The sequence below is a fragment of the Cavia porcellus genome, unplaced genomic scaffold (genome assembly GCF_034190915.1).
Source record: "Cavia porcellus strain 051 isolate PalLab524CR breed Dunkin Hartley unplaced genomic scaffold, mCavPor4.1 scaffold_25, whole genome shotgun sequence".
NCBI classification, from domain to species: domain Eukaryota; kingdom Metazoa; phylum Chordata; class Mammalia; order Rodentia; family Caviidae; genus Cavia; species Cavia porcellus.
The window spans coordinates 37,392,002-37,409,735 of NW_026947508.1; the positions used below are offsets into that span (position 1 = coordinate 37,392,002).

Genomic DNA, 17,734 nt, shown 5'->3' on the forward strand with positions numbered 1-17,734 from the left:
TTCTTCCTCTTTCATTCCCACAGGGTGCACTGCACATTTTGGGTCCCACCAACTCCCTCTGTTTTTTAGATTGGGAGGGCAACGTGCTATTTACCTAAGTGGTTCCGAACCTTCTCACTCCTGGGTTTGACCTCAAGTTATATTCCTTTACCTACAAAAGCCTCAAGGTTTTCCTTCCTTATAGCTGAGTAGTTCTTTACTACACAAAAGTATTATGTCTTTCCAACCTATGTGCAGGTGCTGGATGAGTTGCTTCTATTTCTCTCTGGTTCCCTATCACATAGAGGATTGTTTTCTCATATTTGACTTTCAGTCCATAAGCCCTCTTTTAGGTTAATTATATTTACTATAAAGAGCATCTCGATGATCTACTCTGCCTGTGTTTCTTTTTATTAATATATCAAGGCCATCTATGTTAGAGATTATAGCCAACCTTCTCTGCCTCATTTCTGCTATGCTATTTTTCTGTCATTGGTTGTCTACTTTTCTCCTTCATTCCACTGTCTAACCCATTCATTGAGATCCTCTCTGCCACTGTTCCTGAAATCCTGGGTTTTTTTTTTTTTTTTTTTTTCTCTCTCTCTCTCTAGAATGTCCTTCGGTGTTTTTTGTAGGGTTGGATTGGTGGTCAGGAGTTACCCCAGTTGCTCTCTGTCATGGAAGCATCTTATTTCTCCATTAATTTTGAGAGACAGTTTTGCAGGGTATATCAATATGGGTTGGAGGTTATTTTCTTTTACAGCTTGGAATACTTCACTTCAAGCTCTTCTTGATTTGATGGTTTGTGTCAAGAAGTCTGTTGTGATTTTGATGGGTTTTCCTAGGTGATCTGTTTCTTTTCTCTGACAGCTTTTAATATTCTGTTCTTGTGATGAATTTCTGGAATCTTATTTATTATATGTATGGGTATAGCTCTGTTTTGGTTGTAGGTGGCTGGAGTTCTATAGCCTCATACATCTGAATATAATTTCCTTTTCCTATGTTTGGGAAGTTTTCCTTAATTATTTCTGTGACTAGCCTTTGTATTTCCTTTGTGTTTACCCCTGCTTCTTCACTCCCATTTTTTATTCTTAAGTTATAGATCCTCTTGTCGTCTTCTAGCCTTTGTGTTGTTACTGCTTGTTCCTTTGGTATTTTTAAGAGGTCTTTCCTCTCACGATCACACATTGCAAACCTGTCTTCAAGTTTTGTTAATCTATCTCTAGTTTCTTTCAGGCAATTTTTTTAGCTTTCAATTAAATTTTTAATTTCCTGGTAATCTCTTTGGAATCTGTTTCAGGTATTTTAGGTTTTCTTTATATTCTTCACCGAACATTTCTCATTTTTTGTGTTGCTCCATTCTTCTGGGGTTTTTTTTTTGTCTTTTTCCTTTTTATCGGTACCGAGGATTGAACTCATGACTGCCTGCTTGCAAGATAGGCGCTTCTGCTGCTGAGCTAAATCTTGAGCGGTGCTTAGCATTTCTTTTATTAATCTTCTTATATCTTGCTTTACTTGTATTAATATTTCAGTTTTGAGCTTGTCTATAATGTCACGAAGATATCTCTTTATGTCAGCTGATGCCATGTCCGATATTGCATGTTTGCTGCCCTCAATCTCTTCTGAATTTACCTCTCCTGGACCAATATTCCCAGGATTGGGGCTGGAGGCTTTTTCTTACTTCTTTCTCTTGTTGTGTTTCTGGTTTCTTCCATACAGGTGTATGGTGGAGGTCCAAGCCCCTTTCCTTGTTGGTTGTGGTTCTTCTGAAGCTGCTAGCTAGGGATTTCTGCCCTCTCCAGTTTGCTGTTGGTCACTGAGGTGCAAGCAGGAGCCTGTCCCCTCGGAGCCAGTCAATCAAGAGGAGCCTTCACCACGTTAGTGTGTACCACGCAGGCAAAACTGGTTCGGGACAACTTTGGGGACAGTTTAATCTCTGGCTTTTGGGTCCTGGCCAGGGGCGAGGCCCAGCTCTGGCAGATCCCACCAATTTGCTCTGGGCAGGGAGCAATCAACTGAAGTCACTGCTGTTCCTTGTCCAGGCCCATCCTGCCTGATTCCTATAAGTCGTCCAGTTGGTAGCCCCTTTCCCATAGAGGGTCAAATTCTGAGCAGTCACCACAGGTTAGTGCAGGTCTCCATGTCGGCTCTGTTCTCTGTTGGGCTCACCGACCCCCAACTCATCACAACTGCAGCTTAGGTGTGTGACCGGGAATCTGAATGGCTCTGATGGTAGCAGCGCCACCACGAGTTTGACCTGTTCCTTTCCCTTTAGTTTCTTCCTGGGTCAAGAGGATCCATCTCCCTCCGTCTGGTCTTCTCCAGGATGTTTTATTCTAGCATCTGAGCTGTTTTTCTAAGGGAGGCTCTGTATTTTGCTGCTTACTAATCCACCATCTTTAGCTCCCCTCTTTTGTTTGTGTTTTTGAGACAGGGTCTCATTATGCAGCTCAGACTGACCTTGAACCTACAGCAAGCATCCTGCCTCAGCTTCCCACATGCTGGGGTCACAGGCTTGTTATGCCCTCAACCTTGTGTCTTGTTCTTTTCGTCTTTTCTGGTGATAGTTTTTTTTTTTCATTGAAGCATTTACGTTAACATTTAATGTAATTGGTACTATTACAGGTTTACATTGTTTTCTCTTTGACTTATGTTTTAATTCATGTCTTCTCTTTCTTATCTTCTTTTAGGTTATTTCAGTGTATTTTAGTATTCCATTTAATGTGTTAACTTTTTAGCTGTACCTGTTTATTTAAGGTGTTTTTAATGTTAAAGAGGAAAAAAACAAAACAAAAAAAAAACCCAAAACAAACAAACATACAACAAAAGAAAACCGCAAAACAATAGTGATACAGGATTTCAAGAGAGGATGATAGGAATTTAACAATGGTTGTTTTATTATTGTTACCTTCAGAAGAGTTGCTTAGATTATGAGATTATAGGCATGCAAGCTTTATCAAACAATATGAACACTGAAGGTTTTTTTGGGGGGAGGGGTTTGAGAGTTCATACTTAAGACCTCATGCTTGCCAGAGAGGCATTGTGCGGCTGAGCTATATCCCCAGCCCAAAGGTTATTTTTTTAAAGACACTGTAATCTAGGCTGGCCTTGAATTTATGGTAATGATACTCCTACCTCAGCCTTCAGGCTGCTGGGATTATAGGCATGCCCCACCATGCTGGCAAATGGATTTTAATATATAGTGCTTTCCTAACTTTTTGCCATATACTCAGTTAATATTCTGCCACTTCATAGAAATTGTCCAGTTATTTAGCTTCTCTTTGCATTTGCCTTCACTATTCCCCACAGTCGTAATATGAAGTACATCTGCATACATTATAAAAACTTTTGCCTTAGTAATAGGTAATTTTTAAAATTTAAGGAGGTAATATTTGATATTTACCTGGATATCTCTCTTTCTCAAGTTTTACCTCTGTTGTATTTACTTTTGACCTAAATAACTTTCTTATAGTGCAGCTCTATTTGCCACTAAATTCAGTTTGACTAGCTGTGGTGGTCCACTCTGTAGTCTCAGCACTTGGGAGGCTGAAGCAGAAGGATTGTCGCCAGTTGAAGGTTAGCATGGACTACGTACTGAGCTAACGATCAACAAGACACTGCCTCAAAAGGCTAGATAAATGTTTTCATTTCCTTGAAACTGTCCTTATTTTGATTTTTTTCTTTTCTTTTTAATTGATATTTTTCTTTCTTGAGAATGTTTTCATTAGATGTACAGTAGGGTTGACTTACTTTTGCTGTTAGCGTTTTTTAAGCTGTTCACTTATCTTAATGACTTGCACCATTTGTGATGAGAACTCTGTGGTCATCGCCCAGTTGATGTTTCTCTGCATATGATAACACTGTTTTTCTCTGATTGGCTTTTGTCTTTACTTTCCAGTCAGTTAGAATACATCCCAGTGTGATTTGTCTTTGATTTTATTGTTATTGTGGTTCAGTGAACTTTTTAGATTTACACATTCATCTTCTATTAAATTTCTAAAATTATTAATCATCATTTCTTCCATGTATTTATCTTTTTCTCTTTTGGAAATCATAGGTGCTCATCAGACCTTTGGAGATTGTCTACAGCTTTGTGAGACTTTGTTCTTTTCTCCTGTCTTTTTCATTCCTCCTTTTCTGCGTTTTTTTCATCAGATTACATACTTGGTCTTATTGATCTTTTAGTTTATCAAGTCTTTCAACTCTTTTTATTCTAATTTTAAAATAAAGCCCACCCACGGATTTTTTTTCCAGAAGATGTACTTTTCATTTTAAATTTTTGATTTTGTTATCTCTTCACTATCTTCTTTCATTGAATTTTCATTCAAGTATTTATTTCATTGAGCATAATTATAATACCTACTTTAAAATCTTTGTCTCAGCTGGGCATCGTGTTGCACACTTATAATCCCAGCACTGGATAGGCTGAGGTAGGAGGATCTAGTTTCAACTGCATAGTGAGACCCTGTCTTAAAAAACAAAAACAAGGGCTGGGGATTTAGCTCAGCGGCATAAATGCCTGCCTTGGAAGCAGGCAGTCTGAGTTCGATCCCTGGTACCAATCAAAAGACAAAAACAAAAAAAAAAAAACAAAACCAAAAAATCTTTATCTGATAATTCCAGCATCTTTTGGCATGGACATTTGTAGATTAGGTTTTCTCTTAAAAATGAGCTCCATTTTCCTGTTTCTTATGTTAGTAATGTTGAATTGTTTCTGGATGTTGTGGATGTTATGTTTTATATACTCTAGATTCTGTTAAAATCTTCTGTAGAATATTGATATTTTTATTTTAGCTGGAATTGACTTACGTTAGACTCAAACTGTAAATTCTTCCTCTTGTCTTCTCAAGGCAGTGGCTCCAATTTGAACTGAAATCCTTTTTTCTTCTAATTTGTACTTGTGTATTTTAGGAATCAGCCTAAAACTTTTCTGGTGTTTAATACACAAAATTATGGAATCTCTTTTGACTTTCTTCCAGTATGGAATTCTCTTTTCTATCTGTTGTGGTTATTTTAACCTGAGCTCTTTCCCTTGTTCACCTTGACAGAAAGATAGTTTTAGGTCTTCATACCTCACAGCTTCTATCCAACCATGGGGCAGAGCTGCAGCGAAATAGGAAATTCATCCAGTTGCTGATCTCCCCAAGTTTTGACTTTTTGCCACAATATATCTGTTTTATTTATTCTTTAGAAACTTAAGGTAGCTGAGCCACTATCACTGCTACCATAGTTTGTAGTTGTTAATAGCAGAAGATTGGTTTGTAACAGTGTTACACTGCCTTATTTCAAGTGGAACTTGAATGAATAAGAACTCCAGAATGGACCTTTCACAGACTGACTGATACTATCCACATTAGGTTCATTGATACTACCTTTGTCTACCATTTGAATTTATGGTTGTAGTAATAACAGTTTATCATTTTGCCTAGACCCACTAGCTTTACTAATCAAAGTACTTGCCTATTAATAATATAGAATCAATGTACCTGCATAAAAATATCTACTATTAAGAACATCTATGCTTGTAGAGGTAGTGCCCTTTACTGACTATTGAAATATAAAAGTATCCATGATTTTCAAAATTTACTAAGGAATCATAACTGACTGAATCTGACTTCAGGGAATTCAGTGCATCATTAAAAGTGTTTCCTTTCTCATCAATTAGTACAGGGTGTTCCTTTGCATATTCTGGCATCAATGGCAGATAGATTCTAGTGTTTAGCACAATATCTATGATTTCTTATGTATTTCAGGTTCAGTGCTAAGTGTTTTACATGAATTACTTGATTAATGGTCTTAAATGTCTAAAGGCAGTGGCACAATCCTCTTTTTATATAGGAGGAAGCCAGCAAAAAGTTTGAGTGATTTGCATGAAATCATAGCACAGGTTTCCCTTTTCATACCAGTAAAGAGCAAGAATTAATGACCCAGAAGTCTGACTGAGATGACTAAGTTGAGTTAGAGGAACAGTTTTCCAAAGGAGTCCTCTGTATTAACTCACATATAGCTCAGTTGGCTGGCACTAAAATCAAACCGTAGACAGAACTTTTTTTTTTTTTTTTTTTTTTTTTTGTCTTTTTCGGTACCAGGGATCGAACTCACGACTGCCTGCTTGCAAGGCAGGCACTTATGCCACTGAGCTAAATCCCCAGCCCCCGACAGAACTATTTTTATGGTTCTTTCAACTTCTTTTCTGGATCCCTTTTCTCTTTCATCTCATTCTCAGTGCTTATGTTTTCCTTCTTCTAAACAACCCTTAGGTTGTTTAGATTACCTGATGAAAGGAATCCATACTAAGGAATTTAGTGATAAGAGATTGACCTCTGCAATGTGTCTCAATTAAATTGTTCTTTTGCTATTTTGGTATCTTTGGGTTTTTTGCTCTTGTTTTCTTTTTTCTTTTTTATTTCACAGTGCCAGATATGTAACTCATGGCCTTGTGTATGCTAGGCAAGTATTTTAGCACTGAGCTATATCCAAGCCATAAGTATTACCTTTTAAAACTGTGTTAAGTTGGTGTCAAGTGTGGGTCCAGTGTTTTCCAAAGAGAAATGTGCATGGCACTGACCTCCTTGCCATTCGGTACTCATCTTTACCTTTCTTGACTTCATCACTGAGGCTAACTCCTGGGTGCTCATGGAAGGGAGCAAGGGGAGAGGGTATTCAAAATAATAAATGCAGAAAGTCACCCTTTTTTAAAATTAGTACATGTTTGTGGGTAATAATCACATTCCTTCTGAGGAGTTGGTATGTGTACATAATATATCTTAATTTTTTAAATCCCCTTCCTCTCCTCTAGCCTTCAGTGGTTTTTTTTTTTTTTTTTTTTTTTTTTGGACACTTATGTTATCTCTACGAACAGCACATATAAAACTGTGTGTGTGTGTGTGTGTGTGTGTGTGTGTATTTAGAATATTGTTCACAATATTCTCTTAAACACAAAAGAATAATAAAAAATGGTAACTGAGTGGCTTAAACAAGAGGAATTTCTTTTTCTCTCGGGTGAAAGTCTGAGCTGACAGATTGGATCAGGAGATAAATTCTGCTCAGGATCATTCAGATTCTTACCAGTCTTGTTTATTCAGCATTTTCCAGAGTATTAATACTTAAGTTTTATGGTTAAGCATAATGACCACTGTGTCTCTGTGCCAGCCCACAACAAGAGAGAATGAGATTTCAGGACAAGTCCTTTCAGAGACATGTTGCAAAATTTACAAACATAGTTGAGTATGGTGGTACATGCCTATAGTTCCAGCACTCTGAGATGAGAGACTAAGGCAAGAAGATCCCAAATTCAGGCTCATCCTGGGTAATTGAAAGACTCCGTGTCAAATAATTTTTTTAAAGGATAGACTGGGGATGTAATTTAGTGTATCAATCCCCAGTACTGTAAATTGTTGGAGAGATATTGTACACATTGTTCCTGGTTACATCTCATTAGCCAACTTTAGTCACGTGGCCACAACAAATGAGTTTGGAAAAGGTAGTCTGTAGCTATAGGGAATGGTATAGGGTTCTGTTACTAAAAGGGAGAAGAAAAGAATGAATATTAGAGGACTACTAGCTGTCTCCCCTATAGATGTTTGTTGACAGTTTTTGCCAGCCTAGCCTGTAACACATTAAAAGAGTTGTTAGGGAATAGCTATACCAGTGACTTTTGTGGTATCAGATCAGTAGCATCCTAAAATAAAGGTATTTCAGTAGCTATGTATTTTCAGAAACAATGGACAAAACTGGATGTTAGAGAACTTAATAAAATCCCTTGAAACTGTGTTAAAATCTTAGATAAATAAGCTAATAATTATTTGTTTTGTTCTTGTATTTTAGGCCTCAACTCCATATAGCATAGATTCAGATTCTTTGGGAATGGAGTGTATTATTTCGGGAAGTGCCTCTCCAACTCTGGCAATCAACACTGTGACTAACAAAGTAATTTCATTATTATTTAACATTTTTGAAATGTCCTTGAGTAATATATTTAATTTGCCTTTATAGTGACAGAGATCTATATAGATGATACAAATTTGTTTACTTTATTCATGGCCATTTACGTTAATTCTGTAATGTTTTAAGGTATGTACAAATTAGAAGAAAATGTTTCTCAGGAGAAATTAGAAGCTGTTTACTGGGAAACTGTATTAATTTAAAATCTTGACTATGCCTGTTCACATGGATAGAATTTCTGAGCCAGCATCTTATTGAATCAATTTATTTCAGAACTTTGATTACCCCTTCATATATATGGTTAAAAAAATTGTCAGATTTCAGGGAGCCAGAATAATCTAGTAAAACAAATAATTTGGACAACCTAGTAGAGTTCATTGAAGTGATAGTCAACCTGTTTTTATGATATTTAAGTCTAAGAACACATCCAGAAGCAGTGTGTGATAATTGAGGTATCTTGTGATATGAGTCAAAACTTTATGTTCAATGATTAGATATCTAGAGAGATACAAATGTTTTTTCATTATCATTTCTTAAGTCTCATATCTCACAACTCTGAAAAGGTTTGAGAGTTTCGTAAATTAAGTTTTATGTGTTGGTTTCCTCTTATGTGCAACCCTATATTTCCCCTGAAGCCATATACCTTTCATCCTCCTACTCATCTTCTCTTTCAGTCTTGTTTGTGTCTTCTCCCTTTAGCTTTTACCTTCTCTTCTTCACCTCTCCTTTCTGGCTCTCACTAGTGCTGTTGCATTGTTTTTATCTTTTATTCTTCTTATGCACACCTTACAAACTCACAGTTAAATAAATTATTGGATTAATGTAGTAGTCAAAGGCTCTTTTTGTTTAGTGACAGTCAGATACCAATGTAGAAAGAGAATCGGCAGCTAATATGTATAGAGTAATGCTTTTTTTCCACAAGGCAGGCTATGGAATTATCAGGCCACTATCACTTTGGGAGAATGGGCTGTTTATCTTTGTTTGTTGGTGGGTAATGGTAATCCTAGGATTTCAGTGCAGTCCTGCCAAATTAGTTTCTCCACCCTTGTGAATAGTGGCAAGAAATCTGTACTCCTAGAAATCATCTCTAATGATGACCAGCTAGCTGGAACAATATCTAATGAAATACATAGGTTAGGATACTGCTCTTTGCAGTATAACTCATGCTAGGATTTTCTGACCAAGTAACATGGTGTCAAAGGAGCACAAGTTTTCTAGCTTCTTTCATATGTAATGGAATAGCTAACATCAAACAAGTCCTCAAGTCTATAAAATCCCCCTCCAAGACTCATGAGAAAAGGCAAACAAATTGAGATAAGCTTTGCAAATTTTCCTGGGAACATTTTACAGATTAGACAAAACAGCGTACAGCAGTCTTCCAGTCAGAGAGACAACATTGGAGTTTAGGGCTATAAGACAACTGGATCTTGAGGAGCCAAGGCCCTGAGGAATTTCAGAAGGGACTTCAACTTTTTGTACTATGTACTTTAGACATTTACTAACTACTAGTTTTGAGTGCTTGACCTCAATCACAAAGTACATTTTCCACTAGCCAGAATTTAGCAGTCTTACCAAACAAAGGAGATAAAAATTGTAGTTCAGACCTTCAACAAAGAGAATAATGACAAGTACCCTAGGTTTCCAAGTTGTTACCTGAAAAATACTTTATTCTGTTTGAGCAAACCAAAATTGATGAACCTCTCCACATACCAAAGATTAAAATTGGACCCGTATCTTTCACCATGTTCACTAAGCTAAAATCAGAATGGATCAAAGATCTTAATATTTTTTTTTTGTCTTTTTCATTTTTATCGGTACCAGGGATTGAACTCACGACCGCCTGCTTGCAAGGCAGGTGCTTATGCCCCTGAGCTAAATCCCCAGCCCCAAAGATCTTAATATTAAAACAGAAACATTACATCTTCTAGAAGATAGAGTAGGTAAAACTCTTGAAGACATTGGTGTAGGCAAAGACTTTATGAACAAACCCCTGACTACACAGGAACTATCACAAAGAATCAACTGGGATCTCATCCTATTGAAAAGCTTTTGCACAGCAAAAAAAACCCAAAAAACAAAAAACACCAACAGAGTGAGGAGACAACCCACAATGTGTGAGAAAATATTTGCCAACTGTACCTCAGACAAAGGATTACAGTTGAACATAAAGAACTCAAAAAAATCAGTCCTGCCAGATAAAGACCGCATCTGAGATTGTTATGGGAAAATTCCCAAGTCATACCAAGCCAAGCATAAAGGAAGACTTACTCTACACTGAAGAGATAAGAAGGCAGCATTTAACGTTCACACCAGAGGACTGTTAGATTTTCACATCCGTGGACTATTGAGGGGGTAATTCCTCAAAAGCAACAGCCCTGAATTTAGGAAAAATTTAGTTCATACAGAATTTAAAAGTGATAGGTGTTAGACTATTCTGGCACAATAGAGAAGCAAAAATACAAAATGAACAAGTTTATTAAGTTGACATGGGAAAGAGCACACAACCCTTGGCAGCTGGGCTGTCACCTTCGACTGGAATATGGGGTGTGGAACATATGTAACCTTTGACCAGAGTGGTGCTTAGTGCGGTCATTGATGATGCGTGAGGAGCTGATTGGAACTGTTTTTGCCGGCACTGGAAAAAGAAAAAGGAAGTTGTAATAGGGGAAGGAGGAAGTGACCTCAAGGTAAACATCCTCTGATTCAGCCTCCCACTGCCAATTTTGTAACTTATTCTGGGGCAAAACTCTTTCAATAGATACAAGGCAAGTAGCAAAACTTTATATAATTGGTTACATACATTGAGTCATATATAGACAAGCAGGCTAGTTCTAAAACAATAGAAATGTTCTAGGAACAAGGGGAGGGGTCCTTACAGGCTGAGCACAGATAAGGGCATTACCATAATATGAAAACATTCTGGGGAAGGGCCCTTCAATTACCCCTGAGTGCCTTAATTATTCTGACTTAGTTCTCATCTGAGATATGCAGCTGGGCTGTAGACACCATCAAGGTCAGTTGAATTCAGCAGAAAAAGCAGAAACAGAAACTTGGTCAAAGATCTCCAATTGATCATGAAATATCTAAAAGTTTGCCATCTCATAAATGTATTTTTATATTATAAATGTGCCCCAACAAGATAAGTATACTTTCCTAAGATGAAATACAAACAACAAATAAATATATGACAAAATGTTCAACATCACTGGTCATTCAAGAGATGCAAATTAAAACGACACTGAAATTCTACCTCACCCAAGAAAGAATGGCTGTTATCAAGAAATCAACTGATAACAAATGCTGGAGAGGCTGTGGGGAGAAAGAAATTCTCTGCTAGGAGTGTAGACTGGTGCAACCACTGAGGAAATCATTGTGGAGATTTCTCAAAAAAATTGGATTGTATTTGACCTAGCTATTACCTTTTTGGATATCTTCCCAGAAAAATTAAAAGCATCATATTACAGCAATACATATATATGTATGTACCCATGTTCATAGCAGCACTATTTGTAATAGTTTTTGAAGCAACCTAAATGCTCTTCAACTGAGGAATGGATAAGAAAGATGTGGTATTTTTATACAGTGGAGTACTATTCAGCCACAAAGAGAGATAAACTGGAGACATTTATAGATAAATGGATGTAACTTGAGACCATACTCATAAGTGAAATAAATCAGACTCACACGTGTTGTAAATATGTTGTCTCATTAGTGTGAGAAACCAAAAGAAACGTGTGTGTGTGTGTGTGATAGTTAAGATAGTTATACTACTGATTTCTCTGAGGTCATTGAAGAGAAAGATTTGTGCTAGTAACGTTCAGACAATTGAGTGCATATGTCTTCGATATAGTCTGCTAGCCTGCAATTTAGCGACATCTTCCCAACTTGGTACCGGACCCAGAGATAAACCTCCCTTTCCCTTTTTTGTGCATGTGCCAAGCTCTCTTCAGTCCCAACCTCCACTAAGCCTCCCTAAGCCTCCATCTCCAGCCCCCAGTAAATCTTTCTGTCTCCTGTTTTAACACAGGCAGATGTTCCTTCAAATCAGCAGTTTGTATGTCACTGTGCCCACCTCCCAAACTGCTTCCCCAGCCCCTTCCTTGTTCTCATTTGAGAGCCTCTGTACCCCCTGCCCCGTGAAGCTCTCCTGTGCTCACATTAAAGGCCTCCTCCTTTTTCTTATCTGTCTCATTTTCTCTGTGCTGCTGCAGATTGCATTCCCAGAACACTCAATCTTGTGCTCTGGATGAATGATTTAGGGATAGCAGTGCACAGTGTATGTGCCATTGTTGCCCCCTGATTGACATGTTTTGAAATACTATTTTTTTGGCTTTGAAATAAAATGGATTTTTAAAAAGTGATGAGTCTAAACTTTTTAGAGTAATATACAGAATTTTATTCTAGCAAGAAGGAAACTAAATGCTGTTTGGAAGAAGGTAATATCATCCAGAACTTCTAAAATTTTTCGTAAATTGTTGATCAAGGTTCCATACCTCATGAACCACTGCTCTTGGCTCCTAAAAAGTAGTAAAAGAATATGCAAGTGGTATCGAAAAATGATGACTCTTTGACTAATTAAAAAGTAAGCAAGAAGAGAGAAGAAAACGAACAAAGAGTAGACGTATTAGTAGAGATGTTTTATTAAGAAAGGCAGATAACAGCCAGATTTGTAATCCCAGCACTCAAGGTAGGCTGAGGCAGGAGGTTTGCTATGTTTGCGGATAGCCTGAACTGCACAGTGAAATCCTGTCTCAGACCAGAACAAAACAAAACAGAAAGAAAGAAAAGCAGATAACAAAGTCTAATGCTAAGTTTTGTATCTAATTACATAGTCTCAAAAGGTGATGTGGTTGAAAAAAGAAATGGACAAATCCTGTAGCACAGTGGTAGAATTGGACATTTCTCTCTGTATACTGTTGGAACAAGTAGGCTAAATTTAAGACAGCAAACAAAACTTCCATTAAAGGTGGAGGTTGGAACCACAAAAAGGAAATTTGATCCACCTGACTTACATTATAATGTTGCATCCAACAGTTGCACAATGTAATATTTTATTGACATACTGGAGATTGAACCCAGGACCTTGAGTGCGCTAGGCAGGCACTCCACCTCTGAGCTTCATTCCCAGCACCCCACCCCAAAACACGGTTTGGTTTGGTTTTTGGAGACAGGGTCTTACTATGTAGTTCAGGCTGGCATTGAACTCATTATATAGCCCAGGATAGCCTCGAACTCAAGGTGATCCTCCTGCCTTGGCCTCCTGAGTGCTGAGATTACAGGCATGCACCACTACACCCAGCTCCAAAGTACATATTTTTAAAAGTATACATTGAACAGTTACATAACCATATATTGATCTATGTTTGGTCCTAAAGGGAATCTCATCAGTTTTCAGAAGACTGACATGATACACTTTATTTTCCATTACAGTGGAATTAAGGTAGCAGTAATAAAAGTACCAGGAAAGTACTCCAAAATTTGCAGGTTAAGCGTTACAGTTTTAAATAATCATAGATTGAAGAAATAGTAGAAAATAGAACACTTTGATGAAAAATACAAATAGGACATATCAAGGCCTATGAGATCTAGTTAAAATCATAGCCTTAATTATATATACAACAAGACTAAACAAAGGTTGAATAGTAAAAATGTAAGCATCTAGAAGCAGAACAACAACATAATTATAAGGAAGGCAAAAGTTAGTAAGTGAAGTCACTGAGCATATAGCAGAACACCACATGCCTGGCAAGCATGTGATCCTAAGTTTAATTCCTGGTACCAAAAAAAAAAATCAGTGAAGTAGCAAATACTTACGTAAAATAGCAATAATCAACAAATGAGAAACTCAACATTTATGGGAATACAAAATGCGTCATGAACAAAGTAAAAATCACAGTGTCTAGTACCTAATTAAAATTTACTTGACATAAAAAATCTCAGTGTGGAGAAAACAAGCAGTCAAAACTGACCCAGAAATGACATGCATGATGGAGTTAATGTAGAAAAGAGCAACAGTTACAGCTATTTTGTGGAGAAGCTGAAAGACACATTGAACATGCATAAATACATGGATGATAAAAGCCAGACCCTATAATCATTGTTCACTGGTGACATGGTTGTCTATATAGAAAACTCAAAATGACTGTACAGGTAAAAACTTTAGAGCCTTTTAAAGCTTCTTTATATAAAATCTCTTTAATAAGATCTCTTGATGCAAGATCAGTGTTAATCAGTTATATTTTTATTATACTAGCCACAATCAGAAAATTTAAAAGATAATATTTGTATTAGCATTCAAAAACATCAGATAGCCGAGGGCTTAGCTCAGTGGCATAAGCGCCTGCCTGGCAAGCATGAGGTGAGTTCGATCCCCGGTACAAAAAAAAAAAAAAAAAATACTGACCAAAAACATCAAATACTCAGGCAGACATGGTAGCACATGCCTGTAATCCCAGCACTCTAGGAAGCTGAGGCAGAAGGATCTCAAATTTGAACCCTGCCCAGGTGATATTTAGTAAGACTTTTTCTCAATAAATAAATAAAAATAATCCAAAATGCTAATATAAATGAAAGATAAACTGTATACTGAAAACTAGGAGAATTACTGAGAGAAAACAAAAAAGAGATACCATTTTCTTGTAGAAGACTATTATAAAGAAGTTAGCAGTTCCCAAATTGGTTTTCAGATTTAATACAATAAAACTTTTTAAGATGTTTGTTGGAGGAAGAGAGGGGTCTAGAAAGCTACAAGCTGATCCTAAAATATGAATGGGAATCCAAATGTTCAACAATAATTGAAGAAAAATACGAAAATTAGAGGATTTACATTTCCAAATGTTAAAAGTAAAACTGTAATGGAAAGTGTGGCACAGTGCTGGCATAAGGATAGACAGACTCACTCATCCAACAGAATTAAGTGCTATCTTTCAGTGGATCTAAGACCTGAATATAAATGATAAAACAGTAAAGTTTAGTGGGACAAAAGAATATATTTTTCTAAAAATGGAAAGAAAGAAGTAATACTAACAGATATAATGTAGAAAACAAGGAAACCATATATTGTGTGGATCTCTTTATAATTGGCTAGAAGTGGAAATGCCAAGCAGCAATGCAAAAGTTCACATGGTGTTCCAGGAGTAGGGGGCCAGCAGCCATCTGTGAGTGCTGACTGGGGGGTACACGAGTGCTGGTGACGTGGGTATCAGCAGGGCGCAAAGCACCCTCAGTCTGTGGATACCCGGGTGGAGTGTGAGTCAGAACTTTTCATAATAGCATATATTATTTGTCTTTTTCTTTATATTTGCATTTCACAGCTGTGGCAAGAACAAAGTTAGTGTGTATACCTCTAGCATCTTAGCACCAATCAAGGCAGGACCATCTGACTGTACACATGGTCACTGTATTCTTCACTGCCACATACTTTAATTTAAAAATAGTTTTACTTACCTTTGGTAAAGCAGGAAAAATATTGTGCACACATCTTTTTAGTATTTTGTGGGAGGTTATGGGGAAGATGCATAAAAAACAGTTCTACAGACTGAATTGCACTTGTTACTTCAAGGGTTTGCATGATTGAATTGGAAGCTGAACCTGACTTCTGTGTTTATGTGAAAAAATAGCTGACAGTGATTATTTAACTTGAGAATTTGGTAGATGTTTTCTTGAAAATGAACCAAGTGAGCCTGTCACTTCAAGGAAAACCACTGATATTCTCTTTCTGTGGTAAAATTTGAGTTGTTAATAACAAAAAAATGCATAATTTTGGGAAACATATCCATTACTATTTTTAACACAGAGTGATGGTCAGTTGTTTGCTAAATTCACCAAATACTCATTAATCATATACTATATATAGAAAATACTATGTTATTCATGATTATTGATTGGGAACTCAAGGTTAATGTAATAGTGGTTAAAATTTTGCTGCACATTAGTTAGACTCTAAAGTCAAGTGTATTAACCACTTGCTGGTCCAATTATTTAAATGCAGCATGACCAAACTCACATTTTTTTCTGTTAATTTTTGTAAGATAACAAGAAATAATTTATTTAGTACAAGAATCAACTGGCTGATACGACACCGGCCTGAACAATGCCAGATGCTCAGGATAGTACATAAAGTGTTGCCCAGGTGATGCTTAGGGGAACCTGTTAAATGGTTAACTGTCCTCACGAAAGTATGAATGTTGAAAAGTTAGTGATAGTATCTGAACAGAACCATGAAAGATAATTTGCTTTCTGTTTTAAAAATACCTTTTTGGTTTCTAATTAAAATTTATAATGTTTGTTATAGACAAACTAAACCATGGTATAAAGAAAATACACTCTGTCAGTGGTGTAAGTCCATAGGAGTACTAGCCTCTGCCAGTTAACCATGTTCAACAGTTTCACATAGTAGCTCTTATGTCTAATGTGTATATTAAGCATATTATTTCTAAAAATTAGAATACTCATGTATGGTTTTGTATGTTGGACAGTTATAGTTCCATTTACAAATACAACACAAATACTTACCTTAATTTTTTTGTTTTGTATTTTTTTTTTGTGATGCCTAAGGTTTTGATAGTAGTTTTGCTCAAAGGTTGGAAATAAAAATAAACATTGTAGAAATATTTAATAGTAAAACTCTATAGTCTCTAATTACTGACTGTTCCTGATGAATAAATGTATTTCTATACAGATATGTCCTTTAGTTTTCAAAATATTGAGAAAATTATTTCATGTTGAACATGAAGTAGGCATTGAGGATATGAATTTGGAGTAAATGACAAAGGAAAGACCACTGATCAGTTCTTTTTTTTTCCTGTGCAACTTCCTTCCCTGGTTTTAGAAATAGTTTGTTCCTTTTCAGTAAGGATCATCTCAGTGTGGCAGGGGGAGCTCATGTATGGGTTAGTCTGGCTGTGAGTTCTGTAAGTATGGTGGCACATCTTAGGTGTTTGTTTACCTGTGTATGTTCAGTGACTATAGATCTTAGAATGTGCATCTAAACCCTTGCATTTTTAAGCATGAGGTCATTGATGTTTTGTCTTCCTGCTATATGCTCAGTTTTGTTTTCATATAGTTGTTTCTGTTTTTAATTTTATTTTAAAAAGGTAAAACAATTTCATAACAAAATAATAAAATAACAATAGTTAATAGAGTATATATTGTCATCTTCAAAGAGGTTGCTCAGAGCACGGGTGTAGGGGCTAAATATATAGCTCAGTAGCACAGTGCTTGCCTGGAAGGTCATAAATTCAATTCCCAGTACAAAAAAAAAAAAAAGATATGGGCATAAAAATTCTCCAATTGATATTAGCACAAACCCTTTTCAGTGAACTAAGAAACACTAACAGTGTAGCTACCTTGCATTTTTCTCTCTTCCTTTCCTCTTTCCCCCGCTCCTACTTCTTTTTTCCTTTTAAACAATTACTATTTTTTTAACTATTTCACAGTTGTACATTCTAGACCTTATTTGTGCTTTCAATTTCTCACACCACTGAGACAATACAATGTTTACACATGTGAGTCTGATTTTTTTCACTTGTGAATATGATCTCAAATTGCATCCATTAACTTATAAAAGTCTCAAGTTTATCCTTGACTGAGTAGTTATATAGTTGTTTTAAAAGTACTTGTTATTGTATGAACTATGTGTTTAGTTATTCTTTTTCATTCTAGGTAACATTGTACAATACGGATCAGGATGGTAGTGATAGCCCACGCAGTAGCCTTAACAACAGTCTCTCAGACCAGAGTTTGGCATCTGTTAATTTGAACAGTGTTGGAAGTGTGCATAGTTACACACCGGTAAGTCTTAGTAAAGTTA

The 17,734-nt window shown here is 36.5% G+C and overlaps 1 protein-coding gene across 15 annotated transcripts in view; it reads left to right on the forward strand.

Annotated features, from left to right (window-relative positions):
* LOC100730783 (forkhead box protein J3) overlaps nt 1-17,734 on the forward strand; it is a 181,465-nt gene that overhangs the window by 91,061 nt on the left and 72,670 nt on the right. For 13 of the 15 annotated variants that reach the window (XR_010043134.1, XR_010043133.1, XM_063236303.1 and 10 more), the window contains 2 exons: nt 7,807-7,908; nt 17,587-17,715. Coding sequence is in view for 13 of the 15 variants with exons in the window: in XM_063236303.1 (XP_063092373.1) it covers nt 7,807-7,908; nt 17,587-17,715 (231 nt within the window). In the remaining 2 variants the exon portion in view is untranslated. The remainder of the gene's footprint in view (nt 1-7,806; nt 7,909-17,586; nt 17,716-17,734) is intronic. The other 2 variants (XM_063236309.1, XM_063236310.1) reach the window with 1 other exon arrangement.